Source organism: Leucopleurus acutus, assembly GCF_964270905.1.
Source record: "Leucopleurus acutus genome assembly, chromosome: 2".
Classification (NCBI taxonomy): Eukaryota; Metazoa; Chordata; class Mammalia; order Artiodactyla; family Delphinidae; genus Leucopleurus; species Leucopleurus acutus.
The window spans coordinates 59,110,464-59,130,525 of NC_139143.1; the positions used below are offsets into that span (position 1 = coordinate 59,110,464).

At 49.4% G+C, this 20,062-nt stretch overlaps 1 protein-coding gene across 1 annotated transcript in view; it reads right to left on the reverse strand.

The window, feature by feature from the left end:
- Positions 1–3,735: 3,735 nt before the first annotated feature.
- The window catches only part of TEX35 (testis expressed 35), a gene marked incomplete at both ends in the record, with an annotated part of 30,500 nt that continues 14,173 nt past the window's right edge, over positions 3,736–20,062 (reverse strand). The window contains one exon of the mRNA XM_082858407.1: positions 3,736–3,810. Within this exon, the coding sequence (XP_082714533.1) occupies positions 3,736–3,810 (75 nt within the window). The remainder of the gene's footprint in view (positions 3,811–20,062) is intronic.

Sequence of the window (20,062 nt, forward strand, 5' to 3'; positions counted from 1 at the left end):
GCCTGGTGGTGACTTAGGAAATAAATCTCAAGGCTCCGTGTAGCTGTCCTGTAGGTACTTGTCTTCCCCATGGGCCAGAGAGCATCCTTTGTGATGTTCATGTGATGTTCACGTTTATAACTGTAGAGTTTATTCTTTGGTTTAGGGCATGAAATGATGATCGGCTTACGCAGCTCCAGAGTTAAAGCAGAGAAGGTGGGGACACAGATTTCTCAGGTCTTCAATGAAACAGCTGAAGATCATTGTCCTAGCTTTTTGATGAAGTGGAAAGAATTTGGAATGTGAATCAGAGCAACTGGGCTTGATCCCAGAGCCCTTCTTCTGTCCTTTGTTGCACATGCACTTGCTGAAGCCCTTGGTGGTCGAGGCATCCGGGATGCCCAGGTGGGCGGCACCACTTTCAGTGGGGGACTGTGACTTGGGTCCAGGTTTTTAGCCTCCCTCAGCCTCCCTTTCCCCTTCTGTAAATAGGCAATGACACAGACCCCTCTCAGGGAGAATGGGGAAATGTAAGAAGTGGAAACAGCACATGTGGCACTTACGTGGTCAAAATAAATCTTGCAGAGTCAGTGTCCTGGAGTCCAGCGGCTGCCTGGAGGAGCCAGGTGTGGTCCTGTTCTCATCCTGGGCTGGGGGCCCTGTAGCTGCTGTAGAGCAAGTTCTCCGTGGCTAGCAAAGTAGCGGAACTGCCATTTCTGTAGTACAAGAAGAAGATTCTTGCAAGTTTAGCACCCTTCTACCCAACAAAGAAATGCATTATCTCTTTTTTTTTAAGTATTTATTTATTTATTTTGCTGCACCAGGCCTTAGGTGTGGCATGCGGGCTCTTAGTTGTGGCAAGCATGCAGAATCTAGTTCCCTGACCAGGGGTTGAACCTGGGCCCCTTGCATTGGGAGCGTGGAGTCTTAATCACTGGACCACCAGGGAATTCCTGCATTATCTCTTCCTTGAGGCCCTGTTAAATATTGGAAAACACATTACCGAATCTAACTTGAAAATATAATTTTTAGAAAGTGACAAACATTTTAGAAAAATGAAAATTTAAAGGGTTCTAGATGCATCGGGAGCTCAGTTATGACCTTCCCCAAGATCTCTCATCTCACCCAGAACCCATCTGCCCTCACGGAGCTGAGGGAACCTTCATTTTCCTGAACTCTCACGAACAGTTTCCCTCTGGATCCAGCTCCACGTAATTGGGCAGCCAGTGTCTTGGGGACACAAAGTCAGAGGAAATTCTGAGCCAGGCCCTGTATTTGCTGGGAAGGTAGAGGGACCATTTCCAATCTTTCACTTCTTGCTCAAAGTGCAAAAATGACAGGCCTGTGTGGCCTAGTTACTGCTTTCTGTCTCTCCAGGCGCCAGCACTCAGCTTCCTCCTTATTAATGTTCTGTGATGGTCCGCTCCTGGTGCTGTGTATCCATCACACAGGGTTCTTAGAGGGCAGACACCAGCAGGGAAGGTGTTGTGGGCTCACTCTCACAAGTATCACCGCTTGTATTATCAGAGCAATTACAAAATACTGCTCTTAAAAATGCAATAATAAAACACCCAACCTTGAGGACTCTCTGTATAATTTATTTGTCTGCCAACTTTCTATTTTTACAATAGAAGGTTGAGCCATGAGGGAAAATAAACCCCAGAGAAGTTTAGTTACCTTAAGTTCTTCCAGGAGATCAAGAAATTTAGACATTTTCTATCTTTTGTTTAAAAAGAAAAATTTATTTTTGGCCTCCCTAATTCCATGAAAAATAAAAAGAATGAAAGAAATTGTGATTGACAGCACAAAGATCTGGAGTTCAGGAGGCTCAGAGGAATGGGGGTGGGAGTGGAGGGAGTGTGTTTTAGGCTCAAATCAGAACCATTTAAGAAAAGAAAATGATGTGGTTGCAGAATGCAGGTTCTATAAGAACGGCTGGAAAATGAAAATGTCATTTCTTACAGAATTAATCCAATGCTGCACAACTGTTTGAGGATTCCTAAAAGTCCAGGTTGATGCTAATAAAGAGCTTACCTTCTGAAAGAATGGGGTTCAATGTTCCAGTGAGGTCAGGAAAAAGAAAAATAAGAAAAACCAGGCCCGGGAAAGCTGACGACGAGGCTGAGGGCAGGGGACAAAATGCTCAAAGAGCTGCTGAACCTGAAGCCACACCAAGCCAGAGGCGATGCTCAGAAAGGAAGGAGGAACTGCTGACTACAAGTGTCTCCTCCTGGAACAGTAGTGCCCAAAAGCTTTGGCTGGTATCTCTCCAAGTGTGGCCTACCCACCATGCCTTGGGATGGTGTTTGTTAAAATGCAGACTCCTGGGACCCGTCCTTGTCTTCCCGAATTAGAACCTTTCGGAACGAGAAGGTGGAATGTGCATTTTATAACATAGCCCAGGGGCACGTTATTCTCACGTCCCTCTCCAGTGCCCTCTTACACAGTCGGACAATAAACACCAGGTCCCCGCTGTGTGTGGAGAAACATCCCAGGAATGGTGTGGATGTGCTGCTCCAGAGCCTCACACCTCACCTGTTCCCCTTCTCACAAGCAAAAAGCAGATTCAAATTGGGCAGATGGAGCATTGCCCAGACGCGGAAGAAGCGTCAAGTCAGAAGCAGGGCGAGAGGGCAGGTTCCCACAAGTATCAGAGAACCTCGGGAGAAAATGCTAAACAGCTGTACCCAGGAGGGAGACGAAGTGGTGGGGCAGGGGAGGGCCGCACTTCATGCCAGCGGGCCTGGGCCCTGCCTGCTCCTCTCCGCTACTCTGCCCCTTTCTCCCCCTCTTGGCTCCCCTCTCCCGGCAGAACCTCCCAGTCCCGCCCCAGCACCTGCAGGAGAACCCCAAGACCAGGACGCAGCAGGCTGGCTAACTAGCAAACCAAGAAGGCTGACCGCAGGTCTGGCCTTGACCACTGACCACCTCGTGCCTCCTCAGTTCTCTCAGCAAGAGCCCCCCTCCTCCCTCTCCCCGCTCCGCCCCACCCCCTCCTTTTACCCCCGTTCCCGTACATCTGTGGCCAAGCCCGTGCGTGGCCTTGGAGCCTGCTCTGCGGGATGCGAATCCCTGAGGAGAAAAGTTTCTGGAAAGCAAACAGAAGGCTTTTGTCGGAACCCGAGCCGGGGTGAGGCCGCAGCGGACCTCCCAGCTGGGGGCTGCGACGCCGGGGTCTGCGACGCCGGGGTCCTCTGTCACAGATGAGGGGCCCTCCTCCTCCCGGGACGCCCTTCCTAGAGAGGTCAGCCCGCCGCTGGCTCCCGGCTCCAGACAGAGTGCGATGCCTGCGCCACCCAGTGGGCGCCACGGGAACTGCACCCGGCGAGCCCGGCTCCCTCCCGCCGCTCACGCTGGACACCGAGACAGTTAAGAACAATGCCTGGCGCCGAGTAGTGCGCGGTGTTAGGTTGCTGTCATTCCTGTGCCAGGAACGAATCCACTTTTAGCGAAAGAAGAGACCGGAATGGCAGTAATATCAACAGCGCGGACGAAGACAGTAACACTACTATTTCGGCGGCGCTTGAAATTTTCCCCAGGGTCACGTTCTGGGCCAACGGACTCTATCACAGCGCGTGGCAGAAGTGAGAGGTCTGCAGGACTATTACCAGTCTATGTCTTGGGGACCTTGAGGTCCATGTCTTAGAAGCATTCATTTATTCACTGAGCTGCCCTTGTCCTTTAAACTTCAGTCCCTGAAATCCGAAGGAAGCTACCCAGGAAACTGCACCCTCTTCTGCGGCCCGGGGAGCTCTCCTATGGGTCTCGGTGCTTTTTATCTTTTCGCCTCGGAAAAGCAAAGGGATATTTTCCGCTGGCAACTTCTCCTACCTGTGGGGGCAGAGAAAGGCTCAGAGAGGGGAAGGGAGGCTTCGGAGAAGGGGAGGGTGTTGTGGATTTCACCTCCTTGCCCTGAGGATGCTGCTTCCAGCCGGGAGGTGATAGAACACCTGAATCCATCGGGCTTGTCCTCCGCCCACCAGCCCTTGACATGGCCCCCTGGCTGATGTGGGAATAGGACAGTGGTACCTGGCAGCCAGAGCAGGACTCCTCCAGCCGACCAGGTCTGCATTCCCACACCTGAGGCTGCCTTGAAACTCTGGATACCTCCCCAGTGGGGTTTGGGAGCCTCACTGAACACCATTTGTAGAAAATCAAGTCATTGTGAAGACATGTGTGTATATATGTACGTATGTATGCTTCCTCACACCAGGTACTTGCATGACTTTCCCCAATACTTGTTCAAGTGTGCCCACATGTCTCCCCAGAGAAATTTCCCCTCACCACCCTAGGACCACAGCCCCTGATCCACCTCCTCTACTCTGGCATTATTCTAGGTAGAACAGGATAATGGAGGGAACAACTGACTCTCAGAGCCAAGGAAGGGAGGGGAAGTTGTAGAAGATGAGGTGTGAGAGGTGGCCAAGGGCCAAAACAGGTGGGGTCCTGACAGCCATAGTAAGGGGTGTGACTTATGTTCTGAGTCTGAAAAGGAGGGATGTGATCTGATTTTACATTTTTTTTTTTTTTTTTTTTTGGCTGCTCTGCATGGCTTGCAGGATCTTAGTTCCCTGACCAGGAACTAAGAAAGCACCAAGTCCTAACCCCTGGACCACCAGGGTATTCCTTTTTTTTTTTTTTTTTTCTGATTTACATTTTTTAAAGATCACTCTGGCTGCCATTTGGAGAACTGATGAGGGGAGTATGGCAATGACACGAGCAGGGAGACTGGTTAGGAGGCCATCGGAAGTGACGATGTAGCTTGGCCTAGGCCAGTAGCAATAGAGATGGTGGGAGGAGGTCAGATTTGGGATATGTATCTGAGGGTGGAATGGACAGGAATCGCTGATGGATTTGGATATGATGTGTGAGGGAAAGAGAGAAATAAAGGATCCTTTTCAGGGTTTTGTCCTGAGCAACTGGATGGATGACAGCTCCTAACATGTACTGTTAGCCAGGCTAACTCTTCTGAACCCTTGGCGTATTTTAAAGCCATTACAACTGGACAACAGGGGACTTCCCTGGTGGTGCAGCCAATAAGACTCCGCGCTTCCAATGCAGGGGGCCCGGGTTTGATCCTTGGTCAGGGAACTAGATCCCACATACATGCCGTAACTAAGGAGCCCGCCTGCCACAACTAAGGAGCCCACCTGCTGCAACTAAGAATCAGCACAACCAAATGAAAATAAGTTTTAAAAAACTTGACAACACTCCTATGAACTAGGTGTTATTATTGTCCCCATTTTACAGAAGAAGAAATTGAGGCACAGAGAGTTTAATCCATTTGCATAGTTTCACATGGCTAGCAAGTGGAAAAGCTCGGATTTGAACGAACTCAGTGTTTAACTACTGCACAGCTCTTCCTCTTTATAAAAAAAGAAGTATGTCATTAACTGTGATAGGGAAGGCTTGGGGAGGAATGGGGTGTTGGGGGAATGTGAATCCAGGGTTCTGGCTTGCATGTGTTCAGAGGAGATGCCTTTCAAACGTCCAAGTTAGGTGTATGACACTGGTCCTGGAGACAGGGAGGGAGCATTTGGGGCTGGAGTACTAACCGTGGCAAGGAGAGAAGAGAGGTCTTGAATGGATGGTGATGGAAACTGATCTTTCAGTGCAGTCCATCAAGCCTTTGGGGCATCAGGAAGGTGTTGAGGAAATTTTGTTCTAGCAGTGCTTGTTTTCATCTGAAGATGCCATGAAAAGTTCTGACCTTGCTCCAGAAAAACTGCATGTGCACACATGCAACATCTTCCACACAATTTCAGGGTGTCCATGGGCCCTCAGGAGCCATCGATGGGCCATTCTGGTGTTACTGTCAAACCTCCCCTCACCCATCAGCAACAACCAGATGTTACCACATCCCATAGGGTCTGACAGGACCTCTGACCAAGTCTCCACAGGTCCCAGCAGCCTCTCTGGCTGCGTGAGGTGGCAGTTGCACCACTGGAAAAGCAGACTCGCTGGAGGGTAAGAATGGAGTCATTTTGGAATGGCTACGTAGGGCAGAGCTCCTCACCCACCCCTCCACCCCTGCAGGTGTTGCATCTATAAATGTTTGCTTTGGGTACGACCCCATGTGGAATAGGAGGATGTGCACACACGAAGTCTTTTGCTCTTTCATTCATCTCTAGGTGATGTTATTAACCTGGATATTCTCTAAGTTTAAAGACAAGAGTAGCTCATCGTGGGCACTGGCGGCTGTTGCTGTTTGTTTAGGCTGCCCCAGCTTCCAGCACGCCTCCTCTTTGGAGGGAACCCCCTTGTGTGAGTCTCGGCAGGAGGCAGGATCCATCAGGCCCTCTGAGAGTTGAAGGCCCAGGTGTTCCCCTTCTCCCCACCCCCACGGAGCTTGTGGGCTCCCCGTCCTGGCCCAGGCAACTGGGGGCTCTGACCTAGGATGGGAAAAGCGCAGGGACAGAAGAGAACTCATCTGGGGCCGTGGCAGCTCGACCAGAAGACCATCTGTGAAGGCAGCATTCCATGCCCAGTGGCAGCAGTCCTGGCAGTGGCATCCTAACCATAGCGTGGCCTCAGCTGGGTCTCCTGCCTTGGGACGTCTCCCCAGTGTGGGTCTCCAGCTTCCCCGCTGATGACATTTGTGTGCATCCCCACATCCACTGAGGAAGCTCCTTCCGTGCTTAAGCCAGTCAGCCAGTTCCGTGCCCCCCGCCACCCGGGCTCTGCTGGAGTGGCTGTGCTGAGCTTTCAGATGCCGTCTTGCTCTGCCTACAGTAATATGTTTGGGGTTCTTCTCCCGGTCCCTGAAATTAGGATTCCTGGCCTGTCAAAGCCTTGCTATGCAACGCCTGCCAGATCCCCACCCGTGTCGCTGAATGCCCGTGCGTCACAGGAGGAGGGCTTCTCTCCCAGCGAAGCCTCTGCGGGCGAGAGCCCCTATGTAGGTAGCAGCCAGCCCCCATCATAAAGGTTATAACTACCGCTGTCATGTCCCAGGGACAATGCTTTGACATTCCTGGCTCTAAATGAGTCATCAAACCTCCCAGTCTCACGTCCCTGATATTTTTTTCTGACTTCACAAGACCAGCTGAGACTGGAGTCCTCCTCCCAAGGAAGGCTGCAAGCCTCCAAGTCGGAGACTACTCTGGGAGGCCCCCAGCTTCTCCTGAGTGGGGCCTGGGCTATGGCTGGTGATGGCTGGGTCAGGATAGAGATGTCACAGCTTTTCCAAAGGCAGCAGATGACTGCAGGGTCCTCGGCACTGTGCTGGAATATACCACCCTTTTTGAGAAGGAAGGAAACCCAGCAGCTCCCGACTCACGACTGTGTCCTCCTGCAGACAGCATGCAGCTGAGGTGTCCAGTCGTAGTGTCTGTATGCTGGGCTCACATCTCGTGGCCACTGCCCCACCCACGGGCTGGGCAGAGCTTCTCTGGTACATGCTACTCACGGCCCCGAGGATTGTTGAAACCCCGAAACACTTCCATCCTGGGAGGTAAACAGCTGCTCCTCTGAGCCCACCCCCCAACCCAACTGTGACCTGCCCATCATTACCCTGGTCCTCCCCCAAGACCCCACAGACCTCCCCATAACCCAGCAACTGGAGGGTCACAGTTGGCACAGACGCAGGGTTGGGCCAGTGGTTAAATATTTTGGGTATCACCCCCGACCTCAGGGGTTCTCAGAGCCCATTTTCTCCTGACATGTCTCCAGTCACCACCCACACGACTGCGCAGTCCCACTACTTCTCACCCCCAAACTAATAGCCAGCCTGTCTTCCTCACCTGCTTCAAGTCCTTCCTTCTCCAGGGAACTGTCCTGATCCCATAGGCCACGGATCTTGCCCTCATACCCACATCACACTGCCTTCCTCCAGGCTCATATGGACCCAAGGACCATATGAAGATCCTTGAGAGTCTTAAACTTATCCTTGCCCAGTTGACGGGATATAGATTCCTGTCTTATTGTTACCTGGGGGCAGGTAAGTGATGTCAGGACCTCTCGGGCCAGGGCCAAAGAGGGGAAGGTCCCAGGAAGGCCAGGACATAGCGAGTAGGACTGGCCTGAGAAGGGAAGCTCTTGAGAGAGGCCAAGCCGGAAGAACTCCAGGGCTAGGAGCCGTGAACAAGGCTGAGCCGGCCAGCGGTCAGAGCAGGTACACACGGGTGGGGCTGAGGCAAGCGGAAGGTCAAAGGGTGGGTCACACCCAGAGTGGAATGAGGCAGAGCAGAAGGAGGTGTGGTAGGTGATCAGCTGCGTCTCAGCCCCTGCATGGGGGTGGGGCTTGGGCCTTGCTCTGCGCCACGGTGGATGCCTGGGAATGGAACTGTGGGAACTCGAATCACATTTTCCCATAATGTGATATGATTGCTTAGAAACTGCCTTCCTCAGCTGCCAGGGATCAGTGGCTTCTGACACAGACTTCATTTTTTCGTTCCATATATTTTTAATTGGCGTATAATTGCTCTACAGTGTTGTGTTAGTTTCTGCTGTACAACAAAGTGAATCAGCTGTATGTATACATGTATCCCCTCCCTCGTGGGCCTCCCTCCCACGATGACTTTAAATCTCTCTGTTCCCTGTCAACGGTGGCACCGATGAAGGTCACCATTCAGCGCCAGACCCAGGTCCCGAGGGAGGGATGTCGTTGCCGTGGAGATGGAATCTGGGCTTGGCGCTGCTGGCTTGGCCGCTGGGTGTTCCTGGGGTTGACTCACAGCCCAGCACAGAGCAGGAGGACATCCTTGTGGACCCCAAACCTTTCCTTCCCCAGCTTGAGCCAGACCATGACTTCTGCTGGCCAGCTCTTTACCCTTGGTACCTGCTACGTGCCACCAAAACCTGGAGCCCCGGGATCCCACAGCCAAGCCCACAGGAGCCAACCTTTGGCCTCCTTGGATCTCAGCCACACCCCAAAGACCCAGAGAAAAGTGACTCAGGTTGGACACAGTGGCTCCAAATGACCTCAAGTGACTCAAAGACAACAGAATGAGGTTGACACCCGGTGTTTCACTTACCAGCTCGCTTTGTCATTTATCCGGCGGTGACTGCCATCATTTCCCAGCAGGTTTATCCAGCTATTTAAATGTGGGCAGGCTGGCTAAAATCCTCTCACTCTGGCTGCGTGTCAGGATCAGTCACCTGGGGGAGTGTTGGCAATCACTGAAGCCTCGGGCCTCCTGCAGAGATTTAATGGGGCCAGGGTGGAATCCTGTGCATCTGTGTGTTTGCAGAGCTTTCCAGGTGATTCCAATGTGCAGCCAGGTTTGAAACCCATGACTCTAACATTTGATTCTCTTGGGGAGAAGGATGCTAAACTGACATACTATTTCCACCCCCAACACGGCCGTGACCACATCTGCAGCCTGTCCCATGCCCTTGGCTGGTGGGCCTCTGGTGTGAACTGAGCTATGCTCATTTCTGACCCATAATTCTTTTTTTTGGCCGCACAGCACGGCATGTGGGATCCTAGTTCCCCAACCAGGGATCGAACCCGCGCCCCCTGCAGTGGAAGCGCAGAGTCTTAACCACTGGACCGTCAGGGAAGTCCCCCATAATTGTCTCTGTATCCAATTCTTTCTCCTTCAGTTTTCAAAACGTTTATGTTTCTGCTTCATTCTCTGGACTGTGAGTTGAGAGTCTCATTCTATAGAACGCTTCTGAAGGCAAATTATTACGTTACAAAAAAATCTAGTCATGGGAAAGTAGGTTGAGAAGGAAACAAGAAACGTCAGCTTATTGTTCTTAGACAGTTATGGATCCTTTACCTACACTCTGTTTTGTTTTGCTTATGTATTTTTCTTACATCAACACTTTGTTATAAATCTTTTGTTTGTCTGTCTTAGCTTTTTAATATTTGAGACTTTTGAACATACACCAAAGTAGACAGAATGCTACGATGAGCTATCACACACCCGTCAAACCCCAGCAACGTCCAAACTGGCCCCATCCCCCCCACTCTCAACAATTTAGCCCATCTTCTGTTATTCTGAAGCAAATCCCAGATATCATACTATTTCATCTGTAAAAGTCTTAGTAAATCACTCAGAAAGAACTCTTTTTGTATCATAACCAGTAATTCCTGGTGTTCGAATTCCCCAATTGTCTCAAAATTATCATAAATGGATTTTTAGAAAAACAGTTTGAATCAGGGTTTAAATAAGGTTCACCTGTTGAAATTGGCTGCTATAACTTTTGTTTTAATCTATAGGTTACTCCTGTCTTTTTTTTTTCTTCTCTCAATTTGTTTGTTGAAGACACTGGGTTGTTTATTCTGTAGATTTGTCCACAATCTAGATTTTGCTGATAACCTTCCTATGGTGTAATTTTACAGGATCTCTGTCCCTATTTTTCCTGTAAATTGGTACTTGGATCTAGAGCTTAATCATATTCAGGTTTGGTTTCAGTAGTGGGATATTCTTCCAACAGGAGGCACGTGATGTCTGTTTGTCTCTTTCTGTGATATTAGATGCTGCAGATTCAATGCCTGAATCTTGAAATATCACTCTTTCAAAATAGTCATATCTGATTCTATCATTTTCTCCTTCATAGAAGTATTCCTACTTATAAATAAAGGAGGAATAATAGAATCAGATATTACTGTTTATCTACTGTTTGACACCCAGGATAATTGCTTGATTTCCTCCCTTTATTTACCATTTTCAAAACAATGAATTGCTTTCTTACCATCCTCCAATAGTGAACAATCAGAGTTTAGTTTAGTTTTTAGTATTACTATGAATTCATGGATTTTTAACACATTTGATGTGTTTCAATTCGTTGCAGTTAATATTCTTACTGACGCTCAAGTGGCCCCATTTTGATCAGCGGGAGTCTCTTCCAGTTGGTTCCTGAATCTTTTAAACATGACTTGAGAAGACTTGTACATTTTCTGCTTAGACCTAGAATCAGCCATTTCTCCCAAAGCTCTGATGCCTTTCGGTGGGAAATGGTATTTGGAGACCTCACTTTGGACGTGCAAAGTTGACATATTCTTTTATCTGACCAAAGTGTACCCAGATTTCAGTTTCTCTATGCTGGTCTTAGAGTAGGTATTGGCTTTAGTTCTGAGGCCACTAGCACTGAATCCACAAATGCTGATGCTCACTAGGTGGGGAGAGACAAAGACAGTCGTAAGGTGTAGGCAGCAGGTAGAGGGGGAGGCAGGTGGGGGAAGCCTTCTAGACCAGCGGTCCCCAACCTTTTTGGCACCAGGGACCAGTTTCATGGAAGACAATTTTTCCACGGCCAGGGTGGGGTGTTGGGGACCCCTGTTCTAGAGCAGTGTTTCTCAAATCTTAATGTGCGTGCGAATTACCTGGCGATCTTGTTGAAAGGCAGAGTCTGATTTAGCAGGTCCGCGGGGCATGAAATGTTGCACATCTAAAAAGCCTCCAAGGGATACAGGGATGCTTGTCCACGGCCGCACTCTGAGTGGCCAGGCTCTACAAGCAATAAGCAGTAAGTGGGGTATCAGCACTAAATGCTAAAGGAGCTCAGAGCAGGGGTGAGGGAGCCGTCATAGAGGAGGTGGCATTTTTGCTGTGACTTTTTTTAAAAATCAGGAGCAACAGAGAAGTGGCATCTTCACTTTTAAATTAAAAAAAATTATTATTAAGTATAACATTCATAGATCAAAGGGAACAAATCATAAGTGTACCGCTTGATCCAGTTTTTGAGATAAAATTCACACACCATAAAATTCACTCCTTTGAAGTATACACTTCAGTCATCTTTCATACAGTCACAGAGTTGTATAACCATTGCCACTAACTAATTCCAGAACATTCCCATCATACCCCCAAAGAAATCCCATATCCATTAGCACTCATTCTGCACTTCCCCCTCCCCCAGACCCCAGCAATCACTAATCTACAATATTTTCTATCTCGGTGGATTTGCCTGTTCTGGACTTTTCATATTAATAAAATCATACTATTATATATATAGTCTTTTGTGACTGGCTTCTTTCACTAAGCATAATGTTTTCAAGGACCATTCATGCTGTAGCATGTATCAGTACATCATTCCTTTTTATGGTTGAGTAATATACCATGGTATGGATGGGTCACATTTTGTTTGTCATTCATCACCAGCTGATAGACATTTGGGTTATTTCTCTCTTTTAGCTGTGATGAGTAATGCTGCTATAAACACTCACGCACACGTTTTCTGTGTGGCACATATTTTCGATTCTTTGGGGTGTATACCTAGGAGTGGAACTGCTGGGTCATAATGGTAACTCCATTAAATCTTTGAGGAACTGCCGAACTGTCTTCCAAAGCAGCTGCACCATCTAACATCTGCAGTTTGATGCATACATTTTTATACATAGCACACACCCATATCGCCACCACCCAGATTAAGAAATAGGATGTTATCAGCACTCTAGAACCCTCCCCTGACTGAACCTCTAGTTTGACCTCTGTCACCATTGATGGCTGGGACTTTGAGAGGTAGAACTGGGGAAACATTTCCACAACGAACCAGGCAGGGCTTTAAATCCAGCTTTAAATCCTTCCATGTGGACAGGTACGCACCTTTTCCTGTTGTACCAAGGCCTAGTGAGCAAAGAGGTTTCCTCCCTCCTCACCTCACTTCCTGCACAGCCAGTGGACCCTTTCAGAGGAATAACAAGTGGCAGGTTTGGGATCCTCTGGGAGCCCCGGGAGCAGCTGAAGTGAGGAAGCAATGTGCCTGATGCCCAAGATTCATTCTGAAGGACAACTTCAGCCCGAAGCACCCTGGTTAAGCCTGCTGTGTGGCCCATGGCTGCGATGGAGGAGTCTGCCTTTGCAATGGTCCTGTCACCATCCTCTCTGCCCCCTTAGTGTTCCCTTACCTCCCACCAGCAGGCCCTCCAGACCCCAGCCCGCCCATAGCCGCCGAGGCAGGACTTTCTGAGCAGGTCTCTGGCCATCAGGGAACCGTGCAGGGCAGCGGGCAGCACAGCCTTCTGTTCTGCGGCCAGAATCTGCAGAGTGTGCTCGGCCAAGCGATGCTCCCGGGAGGTGGCCCTTGCAGAGGCAGGCCTGGTGCTGCCACAGCGAGGCCCCGGCCCCAGGAGGCCCTTTCTCCTACCTCAGTGGTTCTCCTGTATCCAGCCCTGCAGTCCATCCTTTTCCCCTAAACTGGCCTTCTCCCTCTGGCCTTCTCCCAGCACACACAGGGAATCACACACACACACACACACACACACACACACACACACTCAAAACTGCTCAGAGAGATTAATCTCTGACCTGCAAATCTTTTATTGCCAATGACCTTTCCATACTAGCACCCACCCCCGCCCTGGAAGTCCCTCCTGCCAGCTCCTCTAAGAGACTGTGTGAGACACCCCTTGGCAGGTGCTCCGGACTTCCTCTCAAAATACCACCCCCGACACAAACAGCCTGAAATTGTCATGTCCCTCCAGCCCACTGTCTGGGAATCTACCACTCAGAGGTGAATTTGGGTAATCTTGAAAAGATACACATGTCCCTGGGAGGATCAATCTGCCATATATCAGGGTGCGTTAGCTTAATGGATTACTCAGCTGCCAACACGGAGCTGAGAAGGGCAGCTGCAGGCCTGGGGGTGTGGACGGGGAGTGGAGGGGTAGAAAACTCTGGAGTATGGCCTCCACGACGGGCAGGGTGGGCTGGGGCGTGCTGCAGGAGCTCTGGGAGTGCCCCATGCAGTCCGGGGCTCTGGAGAGGCTAAGTCCCAAGTCAGGGTCTAGAAAGGGAAATGGGAGGAAGCCAAAACGAACTTTTTAAGGTTCCATATTTTATACGCACCAGGCAGGGGTTGGAAGCCAAACTGCCTTCCTCTTCCCCGGGGTCCCCTCGCTCTTCCCACACTTTCTTTCCTCTCCTCCACGCTGCCCTTCCCCTATTTCTTTCCTCTGACCCTAGAACAGAAAGTAATCTCATTAGTTCTCTGATTTGAAAGTCTTTAGGGGGCTAGCCTTAGAATCTGACTATTGTTATGCCACCACTTTTTGGGAAAATTGCATGGTCTAGCCCTGTGCCTGGCTCAGCAGGTGCTCGACCAATGCTGGTTAAGTAAATAAGGGAGTAAAGGAAAGTCACTTCATTGTGAATCCCAAATGCCAGACTGGGCGGTGGCCTTTTGGAACCGATCCCTATGTGGGTGACCACTGGCTTGTTGGTGGGCACAGATCGGAGGTGTCAGATGTCCTGGGCTCCCACAAGATTCCAAAGATGAAGCCGGGGTGGGACCCAGGACCCAGACCCCTAATCTTGTGTGATTTCCTGCCTTGTGTCTTTGCAGCTTTTCCTTCTGGAGAGGTCAGTGGGGCAGGGACTGATGGGGTCACAGTGCCCTCTGCTGGTCAGTTTTCATAGTCGGTTTTTACATACTTGGGTTTACATTTATGTTTACTCTTGTTTTGAATGGACTTGGGAGAGGCTGGAAGGGTGGGTTTCTGGTTTTATTCCAGGCCCACTCTTCATGAATGTCAAGACTGAAGGTGGTGCTCAGTGATAAAAATAGATGTCAGGGTGGGCTCCCAGGCATTAATAATTTAATTGACAGTAGGTTTATATTTTTTTTACAGTACGCGGGCCTCTCACTGTTGTGGCCTCTCCCGTTGTGGCGCACCGGCTCCAGCCTAACAGATTCCGACCGCTATGGCTCACGGGCCCAGCCGCCATGGCTCACGGCCCAGCCGCCATGGCTCACGGGCCCAGCCGCTCCGTGGAATGTGGAATCTTCCTGGACTGGGGTACGAACCCGTGTCCCCTGTATCGGCAGGCAGACGCTCAACCACTGCGCCACCAGGGGAGCCCTGACAGTACATTTTGTTTCTGTTTTAACAACCTCCCTGGCCCGAGTGCCTAAGTGTCAGGTGGAACTAGCTTCTGCTTCAGTCTCAGTGCTGCATCTCTGATGCCAATGGATTCTCTCACATGCTTTTAAGAGGCACAGGTCTGGTTTTCCCTGAGTGAGCTGAGAGACCTTCCTCCAAGAAAGAGAAGCAACAGTGCCCACAGCAGGACTGGCTCCTGGATAGAGGTTGGCATTGAGTTTTCCCTGCTCATCACGAACCTTGGTTCCCCCCAAAGCCCAGCAGATACTAAAGAGCTCCTGGGTCGAGGGGTAGCAGGCAGGAGAACCATCCACAGGGGTAAAGAACCCAAGGCCACTAACCCAAACTGCGGCAGCCCCTTGCTCAATGAAGCCCCCTATCTTCCATACACCTGCTGGCCCAGCACAGAGCACTGCTTCTCAGACTACAATGGACACTGGAGTCACCTGAGAAGTCTTGTTAAAATGCAGGTCCTGATTCAGTAAGCCTGGCATATAGCCTGAGACTCTGCATTTCTAACAGGCTAATGCATTTCTAACAGGTAATGCCAATGCTGCTGGCCCAGGGACACACGGGAAGATTCTGACATCAGAATGCTCGGGTTCAAACTCCAGCTCTGCCACTTATTTTGTGACCTCAGACAGATTACTTTCATTACCTTCTCTCTCTGAGCCTGTTTCAACCTATACAAAATAGGGAGGATGACCATTTAAATGACTTCATAGAAAGACAGACAGAATGATTTCATGCGGTAATCGTAAGAATAAAATGAAACAGTGCAGGTGAAGATCTTAGTGCAGAGCCTGCAGTGCCCAGTACATGGCAAATATCTTTATACTCATGTGTCCGTTCAGCAAGTCCCTGTCAACTCCCTGCTATGCACTTGGCACTGCCCTGGGCCCTGCCGTAGAGCAGTGACAGAAACACAATCTCTGCTCTCAAGGAACTCACATCCGAGCAGAAGAAGACAGACCACAAGTGAAATGGATAGTATGTAAGTCGGTGCTAAGTGAGTTGGAGAGGAAAATAAAGCAGAGTAAAGAGGATAAGGAACGCTGGAGGTGGGGATATTGTTGTTTGTACAAATGGGGAAAGTGCCACTGAGAAGGTAACTTTGAGGTGACGGCCACACGGATAGCTGAGGAAATGGGCAGGAATGTCTGTGAGTGCAAAGGCCCTGAGGCAAGAGTGTACACGGTGTGTGTGAAGAAGAACAAAGAAGCCAGTGTGGCTAGAGCCCAGAAAGTAAGGGGGAGAATAGTATGTGAGTGTGAAGGTAGCAGGGTTGATGCCACAGGGCATTGCAAGTATCAACTTTGGATTTTGCTCTGAGAGAAATGGGCGAACACTGGAAATTCTGAGCATAAGAGCAACGAGATCTAAGTGACATTCTAAAAGGACAAGTTTGGCTTGTTGGGGATAGACTGCAGGGGCTCCTTCTCTACTCCAGACCACTGTAATTCCTCAGAGGAGAGAGGAGTGTGCAGAGACCCCTGGTAGCAGTGGTGGGAGAATACATATCGAATAAGGGTCACTCATGGGTAAAAACATAAAGCCATTTTCATTTTGTTTTCTATTGTCCTTTTAAATTGTCCTTTTAGTGGTGTTAATTCGTCCCCTTCCTCTGGCTGAACACATAGCCAGGGCATGACTTCACTGGCCACTCCCAGGAAAGAGAAAGGTCCAAGGTGCTTCCCATCAGAAAGGATTTGGGGAGATCTCACCTGACTTTGTTCGTAAGGGTCCTTCCTGGGCCACCTTTCTCTTCCTTAAAAAAAGAAAAATGTTATTAGTTTTATTATACAAACAATGCATGTTCCTTGTAGAAACTTTAGAGATTATAGATAGGCACAAAGTATGACATAAATTGTCGTAATCCTACTACTCAGAGAAAACCACTGCTGTTACTCTATTCTTGTATATATCCTTCTAAGTCTTTTCAGTTCATGCAGGCCTATGTGCACACACACACACACACCAAATTTTTACCAAAAGTGGGTTTACACTTTATTTCATAACTTGCTTTTTTTCATTTAACATTATATCATTAATGTCTCTTGATGGCATTAAATATATTTCAACAACATATTATTCTTAACATCAGTGGAGCATTCCATTTTATAGATGTGCCACAATTTATTTAACCAACTGGTGTCCACTTATGTTGTTTCTGACTTTTAAATATATATATCATAAATGACTCCATGATGAGTATCCTTATAACTAAATCCTAGTGACCATCTGTAATGTTTTCCCATCTTTTAAAGCATCTGACATGTATCACTTAATTGCCCTCAGAAATATTGCATGGATTAGACTCATATTGGAGTTGCTCATCTCCCCACAAACTCATCACCCATAAAAAAAAAAAAAAACCTTCTTGGTCACGCTTAAAAGCTGATATTGATAGAAAAGTGTCAGGTGGGCAGAACCTTGCACCATTCTGCTCCATCACCTGCTGAAGGCATATTCTTCACCTTCTGAGTTCTCTAGAGTTGGAATTGGGGTTGGGCTTTCAGACTCATTGTTCATTCTCCAGAAGTGAGTTTTTTTTTTTTTTTTTCTGGTACGCGGGCCTCTCACTGTTGTGGCCTCTCCTGTTGCGGAGCACAGGCTCCGGACGCGCAGGCTCAGCGGCCATGGCTCACGGGCCCAGCCGCTCCGCGGCATGTGGGATCTTCCCGGACCGGGGCACGAACCCGTGTCCCCTGCATCGGCAGGCGGACTCTCAACCACTGCGCCACCAGGGAAGCCCCAGAAGTGAGATTTGATTTCTGTTTGGTTGTGTTTTGATCTAATATAGAGGGAAGTACCAAAGAGTCCCATTGATCACACGTATAGGAGGGTAAATGACCTTTCAAATACTGAAGGGGGTTCAGGGAGGCTCTAGGGGTCCCTGGAGCCAGACAGGGCAACTCCCCTTAGGAAGATGGGTGGGTAACCCATTGTCATGGAAATGGATATACTCAGACCTGTTGCATCTGAGAGAGATGGGGCTCCCGTCTGTGGTGGTGGACACCTGAGCCCATCCTCACCCACATTTTGGGGCTGGCTGCGGCCTGTGACCGAGAGAAGGGAAGCTGTGAGTGGGGGTCATGCCAGGGCCCAGGGCAGTGATGGGAATGGATGACACAGCCTGGCCTCCTCCTGGGCCCAGCCCTGCCTGCCTGATGGCTGCCAAATGACGCACCCTCCTGTTTCTCTGGTGACTGCTTTGAGTCAGGGCCTGGGGCTGTAGCACCTGTTACCTGTGCGTGAGCTAGGGTGAGCCGCTTACCCCTCACCCTGCTGGAATCAGACACCGAGGTTACAGGGTGGGATGCTGTGTTACAAGGGACCACTCTGTACTCTAGAACAGGCAGTCCCAATCCCCATACCATTTTTATAATTTCTTGTTGATTGATTTCCTAATATACACATCCTTCCTCCTCTCAGAACATTTATTTTTTAAAATCGGAGTAGATCAAAATTCATTTTATTGCAGACCTGGTTCTGACTGGAGGCGGGATGGAGAATTGAAGCCTTTTAATCTGAAAAACGCAGTTCTGACCTCATCATCATTGTTCTCAGAGCAATTTTTTTTAAAGAATTGAATTCCTCTGCATGTGCTCTCATCTAACTCTCATCACACCCCCTTTGAATTAGGTGTGGTTATGCCCTCTTCACCCCCTTTGAATTAGGTGTGGTTATGCCCACGTTCCAGATGGAAAAGCAATCTGAGAGGTGAAGTGACTTACCTGCGACCACGCCACTGATTCATGTCCAGATCCAGCTGACTGCCTTCTATCTCATCTTATTGCCCTTGGAAATACAGCTAGCCCCAGAGAGCCACAGAGCACTGGCCCAGGAGTCAGAAAACCTGGGTTCTGGCCCTGGCTTTGTTATAAATGGGTTGTGTGCTTGAGGGTACCTCACTGCACCTCTCTGGGCCTCAGAATCCTCACTGTAAATTGAAGAGATTTGACCAATCTCTGACATTCCTTCTAACCGTGGGGCCTCAGCTCAGGCTTGTTAGGTGGTAACAGAAAGCCACTCTGCTTAAACAGAAATGTGCACCTCGGTCCAAGGGTCTAGAGGCTTTCATGAAGCCAAGGCAGGGGCCAGCACCAGCCCAGCAGGGCCTGAGCCAGACAGTGGCTCTCCCAGCTCCCTCTGCGGAACTGCACGAGTCTCCACTTCTCTCAGTCCCTCTGTTTCATTCTTCTCTCTCTGCAAAGTGATTTATTTATTTTTTCTGTAGATCTGCGTCTTTGGCCAATGGTGGCAGAGGCCTCTTCAGCTCCCAGTTATAAGTCCAGTTCTGGGGGCCAGCTGAGTCTCACCAAATTCCAATTTCAAATTCCCAGGGAAAGAAATCGATTGGGCAAGTTGAGTTGCCTGTCCACCTTGCTTGGATCAATTGGATGCTGCCGCACAAAGCAGAAATGGTGGCCCAGGTCAGGCCAATGCCCCCCAAGAGGCTCTGTACGCGGGACAGGAATAGCATCTTTGGGAGAAGACACAAGGTTAAGTATAATTCCCTTCCAGATGACATGACATTGAGACCTACAGAAAAAGCACAAGCTCACCAGCAAAGCTGGCCCAAGAGCACATTGGCAGGAATGGCAGGCTGTGGCTCCCCAAACGTCCATTCCCAAGGGCAGACATGACAGCCAGGCAGAACTATCCCCCCCAACACACAGTGTCGTCCTTCTGCTGCCTCTGAGTTGGATGACATGGAACTAGGGCACGGGGGAGCTTGGAAAGGGTCAAGAGACAGGGACTGCAGAGACCACTGCCACCAGTCCTTGGGGGCTTGATTAGCAGTGTACGATCATTTGCACAAAAAAAGACTCAGCACTTCAACTGATCCTGACAGCCCTGTGTCCTTGATGACCTTGTCTTAGTTCTTAAAACTGGCACGTGTGGGAATTCCCCGGCAGTCCAGTGGTCAAGACCCTGGGCCCGGGGGTTCCTCCCATTGTCCAACATACACACGCGTGTGCGCGCACACACACACTCACACTCACACGCACACTTCTGGGATCACGCAGAATGGCATCTGATATCTTCAGGGCCTCCCTTCCTCTCTTTTGACCTGGGACATTTTCAGAACCAGGTGAAGAGGAGGGAAGCAGGGATGAGGGGGGAAGGATCATCCTTAGGAAGACCCTAAGGATGACCTGAAGAATTTTCCACTAAACCATCAGGAAGCAAGAAGAGAGGCTGGAGTCTGAAATACACTGATTTCAATCCAAAACAGTGACACTCCTTGCACACTCAAGTTTCAGGCTGATATTCAATGCTTTGACTCCCGCTTTGGCTTTAAAT